At 22.4% G+C, this 12,835-nt stretch overlaps 1 protein-coding gene and 1 long non-coding RNA gene across 28 annotated transcripts in view; one reads left to right on the forward strand and one right to left on the reverse strand.

The window, feature by feature from the left end:
* The window catches only part of LOC107073265 (uncharacterized), a 183,405-nt gene that overhangs the window by 107,943 nt on the left and 62,627 nt on the right, over window positions 1-12,835 (reverse strand). For 9 of the 27 annotated variants that reach the window (XR_016178954.1, XR_016178951.1, XR_016178952.1 and 6 more), the window contains exon 1: window positions 1,002-4,539. The exons of 13 other annotated variants lie outside the window; for them this stretch is intronic. Coding sequence is in view for 3 of the 14 variants with exons in the window: in XM_089179581.1 (XP_089035707.1) it covers window positions 4,466-4,472 (7 nt within the window). In the remaining 11 variants the exon portion in view is untranslated. Of the gene's footprint in view, window positions 1-563; window positions 670-1,001; window positions 4,546-12,835 lie in introns of those variants that run through there. 5 more of the 27 variants (XR_016178947.1, XM_089179581.1, XM_089179584.1 and 2 more) reach the window with 2 other exon arrangements.
* LOC149033390 (uncharacterized) lies at window positions 260-982 on the forward strand. Its single transcript, XR_016178965.1, has 2 exons — window positions 260-396; window positions 542-982. It is a non-coding gene; the product is annotated as an uncharacterized LOC149033390 (long non-coding RNA).

Here is a 12,835-nt window from a genome sequence, read left to right on the forward strand (position 1 = left end):
TTTTGAGTATTGCACACACACACAAAAAACAAGTTTCTTTCGATGATTGATCTTATTTTTTTTATTAATAGAATGATAATTTATGTAAGAATGGTTTAAAATATTTCTTTTTTTATTTTCATACAATTATTAAGTAGCAAAAATGTATATATATATAAGTTTATCGATGAATATTAATTAATTCATCCTGTAAATTTATTTTATACGAAAGATTATATTTAAATATATATTTGTATCATTATTTGTTTAGATTTTCCGAATGTCAGAAATATTACAAAATACTGGAGATACGATAGAATGTAGTTTTATAGTTGCTGCATCGATTCTTCTATTATATCTTAATTTTTATATTGGACAAAAATTATTGAATCATAGCAACGAAACTTACGAGGAATTGTAAGACGACTTTAATTTTTTTTGTTAATTTGTTTAATGAACAATTAATATAGAAACATTCGATAATATCGTGAGCTGTGATTAAATAAAATATTTATTATTATTATAATTATTAATAAATAAAATGATTATTTAATTGTTTCAGGCGTACAGCACCGTTTTATAAATTATCCGTAAAATCTCAAAAATTGTTATTATTTATTATAACAAGAAGTATGAAACAAAGTGGTCTATCAATCGGTGGAATGTTCGTCTCGTCGAATGAAGTTTTTGCTGGGGTAATTAAAAATAAATAATTCAATTCTAATTTTATTTTATATACAATATATAATATCTATTTTATATTATTATTAATATTATTTTTTTTTAGATTATGAGAAAAGCATTTTCATTTGCTACTGTTTATTCCAGTGCAACTTAATTCAGTTATATACATATATATATATATAAACCCAAATGGAAAATTATATTACTTGTTAAACGTTTAATGTTATAATAATTATAGATATATTTACACTATACTTTAAAAAAAAAAAATAGATCAAGTATTATCTACTTATTCTTCTAACAATTTGTTTGTTTATTCTTAAACAAGTTTTACTCACCATGAATCAAGAGTAACGTTAGTACACGTCCTAATCAAAATCCAAATGATTGATGTACATGTTACTTAATATTATTGTTATTTAAATATAATTAGTTATTCTGTGTATAAAAAAAGATCAAATAGTAATAATGTGATTAAAGTGTGCAGTATTTATGACAGAAATAAAATCAGATTAAACTCACAAGTATACAAAATTTATTAGACACTATCATTGAAAGGATTTAACACCTTATTCTTAACAGTTTGAGCAATTTCTTTGTTTCTAAAAAAAGTTTTAAACTATTGTAACTGTTATTGTAGTATGTTAGCTCAATCAAAAGCATTCGACTTACACCGTGGTCAGAGAGCAACTGAGCAAGATTTCAATCAATGAACCCTTCTGCGCATGTCCTTAGACATTGAAAATATAGGGAATAGCACCCTTCGTTTAATTGTTGAGAAAAAACCACCTGTTCTCGTACTTAAGTCTTACAAATTTCATTATTACAAAGTATCGGATATTGACAAAGTATATTTCTATCTTACAATCTATAGGTTTAATTATTTTCACATGCAATTTTCTACTACTCTATTTACCATACTCTTCCACATAATTATAATAAATTGCTATTAAAATTGACGTGTAAGTAAGAGTGGGGATTAGATTCTTTACATCACTTGAAGAAACTTTAGTTATTTCACAATGGCTTCGAGAGATGTAAAGTTTTTCGAACAACACTTCCTCTTTTCGAACCGACTTGTTCAAATAATATTACGTCTAGGTTCTAATCAAAATTCGAATAATCAGTATTTACCACCTTTTTTAATATCCTGTTATTTTATACCAATGGTGGTTAATCTGGTACGTATTTAACATTAAGAGTGTTGATCGTATATAAGAACTGACGAATATTTTTCATTTTATTCATTTACATGAATTGTAAAAATTCATAACACTCTACACTTTTAGTTATTGGATAATCAAAGTGTTTCCTAACAATTGCAACGACGTGTAATATCATAATTAATTAACTAATTGTTCTTTATTTTTTATCTTTTATGCATTATAATTTTTTACGTTTTTATTCTACCAACATCTACTCAAATTTTGGAAACGCTTGACTTTATTTCATTGCGAGTACTTTTATTACTGTTTTATTTATTTCGTGCAGAAATATTTTGTGATAAGATAAGACTTAAAGTTTTATTAAAATAATATACATTTTTTACATAAAATTGCATATTTCTTGAAAAGACATTTCTTTGTTAAAGGTATATGAACTTTTAAAAATGAGTTTTAATTTAGATAAAACTGTGATGGAGTTACGTAAAGTTTTAGGAGGTCTTATTATGATCTCTGCATACAGTTCAACCTGTTATAATTATTTAACAGTTCGTATAGCATTTTTCTTTTCTTTTTAAATCTTGCTTTAAAATTTCGAAAAATTTGTATTTAATAACAATATTTTATGTACAGTTTAGGTTACTATTAAGTCGAATAATCAATGATTTGAAAGAATTGTCTCATAAGGAAGAACTGAAAATAATGGAAAAGTATAATAAAGAAAATAAGTTATATTCTTGCGTAATTGTAGGTAATTATTTATTGCAAATGTGTTATTTTTGATAATTTTTAATAGTAATGATATATGATGATTATTAAATATTGTCGTATTATTACAGTTTTATTTAGTTTCTATGTTATTTCGATAACATCTTCGTGTTACTTCAAAATTTTACTATACTTCTTTGATATATTGGATAGTAATCAATTAACATTACCACTTGGTTTTTATGGAAAATCAAATTCAGGGATTTTATATTATTGTTTGCTTATTTATCAAACAATAGGATTTTATATGTCGCTTACACTTGGTATTGTATTTTTTGCAACATATTTGGTAATAGTACAACACGCATGCTGTCAATTTAGTATTTTAATGTATGTTTATTTTTACTATTATTTATTAATAATTTTTATATATAGTATTTTTTAATTATCTTATTTTAGATGGAAAATACAGAGAATGTTTAAATCAGATGATAAATATGTTTTAAGAACTTTGGATAAAGAAATAAAACCGTTCAATGAATTTACCTGGATTGTAGATATTATAATTAGTTATAGAAAATTGACGGAGTTAGTTTTAAAAATAATTATTCATAATAGATCTTGTATATTATTAGTTTTATGTTAATTAATTCTTTTTTATTTCTTTTTTTATCATTTTCAGATATGTCGATTCGATTAATTATTTTTCAAAGATAATTTATTTAATCGTTGTTTCTATTTCGATGCTTCTCGTGATTCTTGATTTTGTTTATGTAAGTATTACATACGTAAGTCAACAACAATTTTTATAAAAAAAAAAAAAGGTTTCATTTAATTCATTTAATAAAAATTGTATTTTCATTGCTTCTTCATTTTCTTGTTTTAAAATTTATTTCATAAGTAATAATAATGTTTATGTTTTGCTAGATTTAATATATTTATGTTTTAATTGCAGATACTTCATTTATCTATAACTTTTCAAAATTTGCCTAAAATAATTGAATTTAGTATCTTTATTGCTGGCTCTTTATTTACAATTTATATTAATTTTTATATTGGTCAACAATTGTTGAATTTTAGTGAAACTGTCTTCAAAGAATTGTAAATACTTACAATGTTTTATAACGAATGATTTAAAATAATAATTTACAAAAAATGCTATATTAATAAATGTATTAATAATAATTAATTTAATTTATATGATAAAAAAAAAATATTTTCTTTTCAGGTGTCAAATTCCATTTTATTTGCTCACGAAAAACACACAATACAATTTGTTATTTCTAATAAGAAGAAGTTTGAAACCATGCATGCTTTCTATTGGTGGATTGTACGTTTCATCTCATGAATCATTTTCTGCAGCAAGTATAAATCAATCAATCAATTACGAATAAATTGTTGTAACTACATTTTTTAATATCGTGTTTAATATTTCAGTTGATTCAAAAAGCATTTTCATTTGCCATGGTATATTCCAGTATTAAATAATTATTTCATTATAATAGTTTCATAAAATGAAGTTGTAACTATAGCAATATGTAGACGGTAAAATTAGTTTCAAATGTAATAGTAATATGTCATCATTTCTTTTTAATAAAATAGTAGCTTAAAAATTGAATGAATCGTTTCGATGTACATGAAATTGATGTTTGATGTTGTAAAAATATGTGCATTACATTAATTTAACTGTTACGTTTATGATCTCGTAAATTATCTTAAACGAGCTTAATTAAATGTTGTAATAAAAACTCGTTTTTTTTTTTTTCTATATAAAGCTATCTTTTTTTAACGGTATACAAAATGTCTTTTATTTTGCAAATTGTAAATTGTATTTTTTATCGGTTTAGCGTAGTATGTAATAGAATGTGCAGTATATGCAACAACATTTATTATTTCAAAACTCACAGATTTATTTTACCAGGCATACTTACATCGCATTAAATTAGGTGTATAAATCAGGTGTTCAATTTCTATAAAAAAACTATTATTTAAAGGGTTCAACACTTATTCTTATTGTTATTCTTAGAGCAATTTCTTTGTTTCTAAAAAAAGTTTTAAACTATTGTAACTGTTATTGCAGTATGTTAGCTCAATCAAAAGCATTCGACTTAGACCGTGGTCAGAGAGCAACTGAGCAAGATTTCAATCAATGAACCCTTCTGCGCATGTCCTTAGACATTGAAAATATAGGGAATAACACCCTTCGTTTAATTGTTGAGAAAAAACCACCTGTTTTCGTACTTAAGTCTTACAAATTTCATTATTACAAAGTATCGGATATTGACAAAGTATATTTCTATCTTACAATCTATAGGTTTAATTATTTTCACATGCAATTTTCTACTACCCTATTTACCATACTCTTCCACATAATTATAATAAATTGCTATTAAAATTGACGTGTAAGTAAGAGTGGGGATTAGATTCTTTACATCACTTGAAGAAACTTTAGTTATTTCACAATGGCTTCGAGAGATGTAAAGTTTTTCGAACAACACTTCCTCTTTTCAAACCGAATTGTTCAAATAATATTACGTCTAGGTTCTAATCAAAATTCGAATAATCAGTATTTACCACTATTTGTAATATTTTGTTATTTTATACCGATGAATGCTAGTCTGGTACGTGTTACTTTTTTAATTATATGTGTTTTTAATGTTAAATTATTGTTCGTAAAATCTGACGAATATTTTATTTCTATTAATTTATCTTAAATGACAAGTTTCATTACTTAACACTAAGTTATTTGATAATCAAAGAATTTTTTATAATTGCAACTAACTTACTAATGCTTTAACATGTATTATTTAAAATTTATTTTATTTAAAAATATGTCTCCCCTTTTTTTAAATTAAATATATTTAAATATATATTAAATATGTATTCAAGTATTCTTCTTCTTATTTAAACAAATATGCTTGTTAAAAAATATATCATACCGTGACTAAATATGTAAATACATGTTTGATAAATTTTTATAAATTATCAATAAAAATATATATATTATATATTTTCAGAATAATAATAATTTTTCTGTTAAAGGTATACGAACTCTTAACAACGACTTTCAATTTAGACAAAACTGTAATGGAGTTACGTAAATTTTTAGGAGGTCTCATTATGTATTCCGCATACAGTTCAACTTATTTTCATTTTGTAACAGTTCGTATAGCATTTTTTTTCTAGTTTTATTTTTGTTCTTTCAAAATTTTCCAAAACTTATTTAATACAAAACCTTTTTCTATTCAGTTGAAGTTATTGTTATCACAAATAATCACAGATTGCGAACAATTATATGACCAAGAGGAAATCAAAATTATGGAAAAATATAATAAAGAAAACAAAATGTATACTTATGGTATCGTGGGTAATTGTTATTGTAATGTTATACAAATTTTCAAACAATATTGAAAAATCATTTTCTATAGATATATTAAAATTTGTCTGTATTATTACAGTTTTATTTAGCTTCTACGTTGTATCAATAACATCTTCGTGTTACTTCAAAGTACTTCTTTATCTGTTTGGTTTATTAGATAATAATCAATTAACATTACCCTTTGCTGGTATTAGTATTATCAATTCAGGAATATTATACTATTTTGTACTTATTTATCAAACAATAGGATTTTATATGTTGCTTACAATTGGTATCGTATGTTTTACAACATATGTTGTAATAGTACAACACGCATGCTGTCAATTTAGTATTATAATGTATGTTTATTTTTACTATTATTTATTAATAATTTATATATATATATATATTGTTTTTAAGTTTCGTATTTTTTAGATGGAAAATACAAAGAATGTTTAAATCTGATACTGAATACGTTTTAAGATCTTTAGATCAAGAAATAAAACCGTTCAATGAATTTAATTGGATTGTAGACATTATAGTTAGTTACAGAAAATTGACTGAGTTAGTTTTAACAATTAATTTATCATATAGATTTTGTATATTATTATTTAGTTTTATATTGATTAATTTTTTTTTTTTTTTTTTTTTTTTATTATCGTTTTCAGATATGTCGATTCGATTAATTATTATTCACAGATAATTTATCTAATTGTTGTTTCTATTGCAATGCTTCTCGTGATTATCGATTTTATTTACGTAAGTTAATAAAGTAATAAAGTAAATAACAAGAATTTTTATAAAAAAAAAAAGAAAAAACAATGATTTACGATTTTGTTTACCTACATGTTTAATCACATTAGAAAACAATTATTCTTGACGTACTAACAATAATTGAATTAATGTTTTGTTCATTAATAATTTACATTTGATATATTTAATTTATGTTTTAATTGTAGATACTTCAGTTCTCTATAACTTTTCAAAATTTACCTAAAATTATAGAATTCGGTATTTATATAACTGGTTCTTTATTTACAATATATATTAATTTTTACATTGGTCAAATGCTATTGAATTTTAGTGAAACTATTTACAAGGAATTGTAAGTAGCTACAAAATTATTTTATTAATTATTTACATATAATAAAGGGAACAATATCTATATCAAGAAATTTATTAATCTAATATATTTATCAAATAATAATTTAATAATTACATATATATTATTATATGTATTAATTATTAATATATAATTTATATTTAATTATATATATAATAATATGTATTAATTATTAATATATAATATATATATATACTTACATTAATTATAATCTAATATAAATAATCGAATAATTAATTTAATTTATGCGATAAACAAAATATTTTCTTTTTAGGTGTCAAGTCCCATTTTACTTGCTTTCGAAAACAACGCAATTCCTTTTGTTATTTCTAATAAGAAGGAGTTTGAAGCCATGCATGCTTTCTATTGGTGGATTGTACGTTTCATCTCATGAATCATTTTCTGCAGCAAGTATAAATCAATCAATCAATTGCGAATAAATTGTTGTAATTACATTTTTTAATATCGTGTGTTTAATATTTCAGTTGATACAAAAAGCATTTTCATTTGCTATGGTGTATTCCAGTATTAAATAATTATTTCATTATATTAGTTTCATAAAATAAAGTTGTAATTGTAGCAATGTATAGAGGATTAAACTATTATCAAATGAAATAATATGTCATCAGTTTTGTTTAATAAAATACCAGCTTAAAAATTGCATTGTTTCTCGCATGCTTTTGGAAGAATATTATTTTTGTCATGTTAATTTATTTTTTTTAATTAATCGGAAATTAAATATTATTTATAAATATATTTTTAAACGAACAACTTAATGTTTCAGTTAATGCAAAATCATTGTCTTTTATTTCTGTGCATTATAATATTCAATAAATCAATGCTTATTATAATATTATTATATATTATTATAATATTCAATTATTAAATATAATATTCACAAATATGATTCTTCGTTGTTCACCATAAAAAAGAAAGGACAACTTTACCAATGACTAAATGCATAAAATAAAAGTTCAAATGAAAATAGAATGTAATCACTCATTTTATTATTATCAATTTAAAATGAATGCACATTTGTTACTAATTTCAATAAATAAGTTAAATAAATTTTAAATGAAATAAAAGTAATGTTAGAATCGTAAAGTTTAATGTTAAATAAAAATATGTATTAAATTAGTTTTACTCCAAAATTGGACATCACTCGTTTGAATAGTGACACGTAAAAAGATGCAATTAAAGAATGCATGTAGCACTCACTATAACACACCAAAAAATGCACTTATTCGAATGAATGCAATTTTGATAACAACTGTTTGTCACGAAGGCTGAACGTCGACTGATAAGGATTGTAATATTGATCAAGCTCTTTTGCGCATGTTCTTCAAATACGAAAATTCTAAGATAAAAAAAATAACACTTTCCCCTTTTTTTTAATCGTTGGGAATGAACACCTGTATTCAGACTTTTTATTACAAACTTTTACACCTTTTCAATGGGGGGAAACAAATAATGATATTGAAATGTTTGGTTCTATAGATTCCAATCATTATGTTATTATTTTTGTATGAATTTTTTACAAAACAATGTAAAAAGTAAGTGTATAATAAAACAAGTCAATAAGAATACGCAATGATGATGGGAAATTGTACAAAAATTGTATTTTCTCATTGCATACGTTGCACAGTTTACTCAAAACATTTCTCGCACAATGTCCTCCAGTGGTTTAGCATACTTTGATCAACATTTTTTACTTTCAAATCGTATATTACAATTTTTAATACGTATTCGTCCTAATCAAAGTTCAAATGAACAATTGTTATTACTTTGTACGGTAACCTTTTGCGTATCACCAATGATATTACAACAAGTAATGAATTTATTATTAATTTGTTTGTTTTTTATTTTTTTTTTTTTTATTTTAGAAATATTTCAATCCTTTTTTTCTTATTTTTTATTTTTAACTTTATTTTCTAAATGTTATCGTTGCAATTATATTAACAATCATTTATATTATATAAATTTGAATTTCTTTTTTTTTTTTTTAAACAAAACAAAATAACCACTTCAATTTTTTTTTTCTAGTATTAAATTTCTAAATGCATTTAAGTTATATTCAATATAATTGTTAAATTATATTACAGTTTATAAAAAATTAAAATGTAAAAATGTAAAATACAATATTTAAGTTTTTTTAAATCTAATTGTTAAAATTATATATTGCAGTTTTATCAACTTTTTACATCAAACTACGATATACAATCGGCTGTAAAAGTTTTGGAAACAATGATACCCGGATTATTTGTCGTCTATTGTTATTTTAACGTTTACTTTGGTTTATTAACAGTTCGTATTATTTTTATTATTAAACACATATTACTTTATCTATTATCTATTATCTAATTAGAAACAAAACAAAACAAAACGAAACAAAAAATAAATAAAAATATAATAAAAACACAAAGAAATTATTTCAATTTAATTACGTAGAAAATATCTGTGTCATTTTTAAAGATGAAATTATTATACGTCCATTTTAAACTTGATTACGAATTATTGGCCAATGAGGATGAATTAAATATTATGAAAAAGTATACCAAACGAAGCAAATTGTACGTTTATCTAATAATTGGTAAGCAAATCGAAATTTATGTATAAAAAAAAAAAAAAAAAAAAAACAAAAACAAAAAAATATAACAAATCAATGTACAAACATAATTCGTTGCAATAATTAATATTTGCATTTAAATAATTATTATGTTGATACATTTTTACAGTACTCATAAATCTTTATATTATTTCAATAACATTTCCAAGTATTATAAATGTTTTTCTCTATATATCTGGATTATGGGACGATATTCATTTAACATTACCGTTTCCTGTTAATAATGTTTTAAATGCAGGATTGGCATACTATAGTTTGTTAATTTATCAAATATTAGCATTATTTATTGTAGGAGTAATTGGTAGTATATGTTATTCATTGTATTGGGTAATGATGCAACATGTATGCAGTCAATTTAGTGTTATAATGTAAGTTCATTTTATATTATTATAATATTTACATTTTATATTAATATTTAATATATAGTATTAATATTTACATATATATTATATATTATTTAAATATAATATTATATTATATAGTACACAAAAATATTATATAATATTAATATAGTATTTTAATATATTAATTATATAATAATGTTAACATTTAATATATAATATTTAGTACACATAATAAATTATATAAAATATATAAATAACAAAAAATATATTAAGGTTGAATAATAATTGTTAATTTTTTTGAATTTTCATTTAAAAAATTAATTACTATCATCAATTAAAACTATCTTTTTCTTTTTATTTTCTTTTTATTTTCTTTTTATATAATAATAATTTATTAATTGCAGATGGAAAATGCAGCAACCATTTAAAAATGATCAAAGAAATACAGAAAATAATTGGTGTATTGGAACAATTCAAGAAGAATGGAATTGGATAATTGACCTAATCCAATGTTATACCAGAGTCATTGAGTTAGTAGTATTATTTTTTTAAATAAAATTATATTTTTTATTTTTATTATATTTCTTATTTTACGTTTTACAGTATCCATTAATATACTCCTAAATATTGTTATTTTTATTTATTAATATAACGATATTCTTATTTTTTATTCTTTTTTTCTTTTAAGGCTCATTGATTTGATCAATGATTATTGCAAGATTACTTATCTAATTGCAGTTTCAATATCAATGTTACTAGTTTTTTTCAATTTCTTATACGTAAGTAATTCATTTATAATAAATAAAATAAAACTATACGCGATTATAATTGTATGTTTAAATGAACCTTTTCAAATCATACGCAAATCTTCTGTTGTTTTGATTTTTTTTTTTTTTTTTTTTTATTAATGTTATAATTTTTAAAATTTGATAGATGTTTCAATTATCAACGGTATTGCAAAGTCCGACCGAAACAATTAAATGTTGCATTTACATGGCAGGATCAGTTTCTACGATTTATATTAGTTTTTTGGTTGGACAATTGGTCATGGATCATAGCAATGATGCTTTTGTAGAAATGTAAGGTTTTTCACAATAAACAAACAAATAAATAAATATTTAATGTTTAATTTAAAGTATTTAAAATGTGATTTTACAAAACAGAAGAAAAAAAAACAAATTAATTAATAAATAGTTTAGAATTTAAAGAAGAAATAAGAAATAAAAAGAAAGATATTATTATTTTTTTTTTTTTTTTTTTAGGTGTCAAATTCCATTTTACATGCTTTCTATAAAAACACAAAAATTGTTATTATTCTTGTTAACGAGATCAATGTTACAATCTGAAATTTCAATTGGTGGTATATATGTAGCATCACATGAAACTTTTGCTAGTGTAAGTAAACACATTTTGTTTTGTTTTTCTAATCTTTGTTTATATTATACAAAATATTTCTGATGTTTTCATCAATTGTATTATATTGTTTTAGTTAATACAAAAAGCATTCTCATTTGCTACGGTTTATTACAGCATGTTGTAAACTAAAAGGATCTTACGATGATGGAAATATATTACACTCTCATTAATGTATGTTATTAACATTTGAAATTCTTCTGGAAAGAATATAACACTTATTTGTAATTAGATACGATTTAACAATCGTTCATAGTATAATGTTAAATAATATTGCTTATGAAAAATATCATTAGTCGTTATTCTAATCATAAATTTGATTTTATTTTCAATTATCCTAATAAATGCAAATTATTCTTATTTCATTTTACTTTTATTTTATTTTATTTTATTTATTAGACCTAGCACACGTGTAGTACTTTTATATTATATTGTAAATTTATTATTAGTAATAATTTATTTTTACTATAAGAGATATCTTTTCTTAAAATATTTATATATATTGTATTTTATTTTATTTATTATATCCAACACACGTGTAGTACTTTTACATTGAGTTGTAAATTTATTATCACTAATAATATACAAATTTTTATTTATTTTTGCTATAAGTGAGAAAACTTTTTATATATTTGTACCAACGAAAAATAAAACCACACGCACATACTCACTTGTATATGTGACAACCAAACTTGCAAATATTATAAAATATAATAATATATCTTATATCAATATTTCATTCATTTTTTTCTTTTTTTTTTTCTTGTTGAAAATTGTTTTAATATCTTATTTACCAATTGATTTTTATTTTTCACGAATATACAAACACACGATCTGTTAAATTGTCGATAAAATATTAAGATTTGAACTAATTCGAACAAAGGATATTGTTTTTATCAAGTAAGTGTTCTTTACGGAGGTCGAACGTTAACTGAGAAGGATTGAAAACGAAAAACCCTTCTGCGCATGATTTTCCAAATCGAAAAAAATATATGGTAAAACTTCCCTCTCCTGTAATTGGTGAGAACGAACACCTGTTTTAACGTTTATAAAAAACCTTTACTCTGTTTACTTTATAGAAAGTTTATTTTTAAGTACAATTTTTCAAAACAAGAAAGGAAATATTTTGCAACATTATATTCTATCGATTCGACAATAGACTATTTTTACATGAATAATTTACAATTTGTTTTTCCGGATTGTAATAGAGAAATAATTAGAATACGTAATAATGTGTTAGGGTAAAATTTGTTCCATTTCTTCGAAATACTTGTTAGATACTCGACGATGTCTGTACAAGGTCTGACATACTTTGAACAACACTTCTATTTTTCAAATTTCATAGTTAAATTTTTTTTACGTATTCGTCCTGATCAAAGCTCTTTTGGTGTTTTGTGTATACTTTGTGGACTATGTATATATTTAATACCACTGATG

The sequence above is a fragment of the Polistes dominula genome, unplaced genomic scaffold (assembly GCF_049000335.1).
Source record: "Polistes dominula isolate Pdom_NZ unplaced genomic scaffold, Pdom_raw_medaka contig_27, whole genome shotgun sequence".
In the NCBI taxonomy this organism is placed as follows: Eukaryota; Metazoa; Arthropoda; class Insecta; order Hymenoptera; family Vespidae; genus Polistes; species Polistes dominula.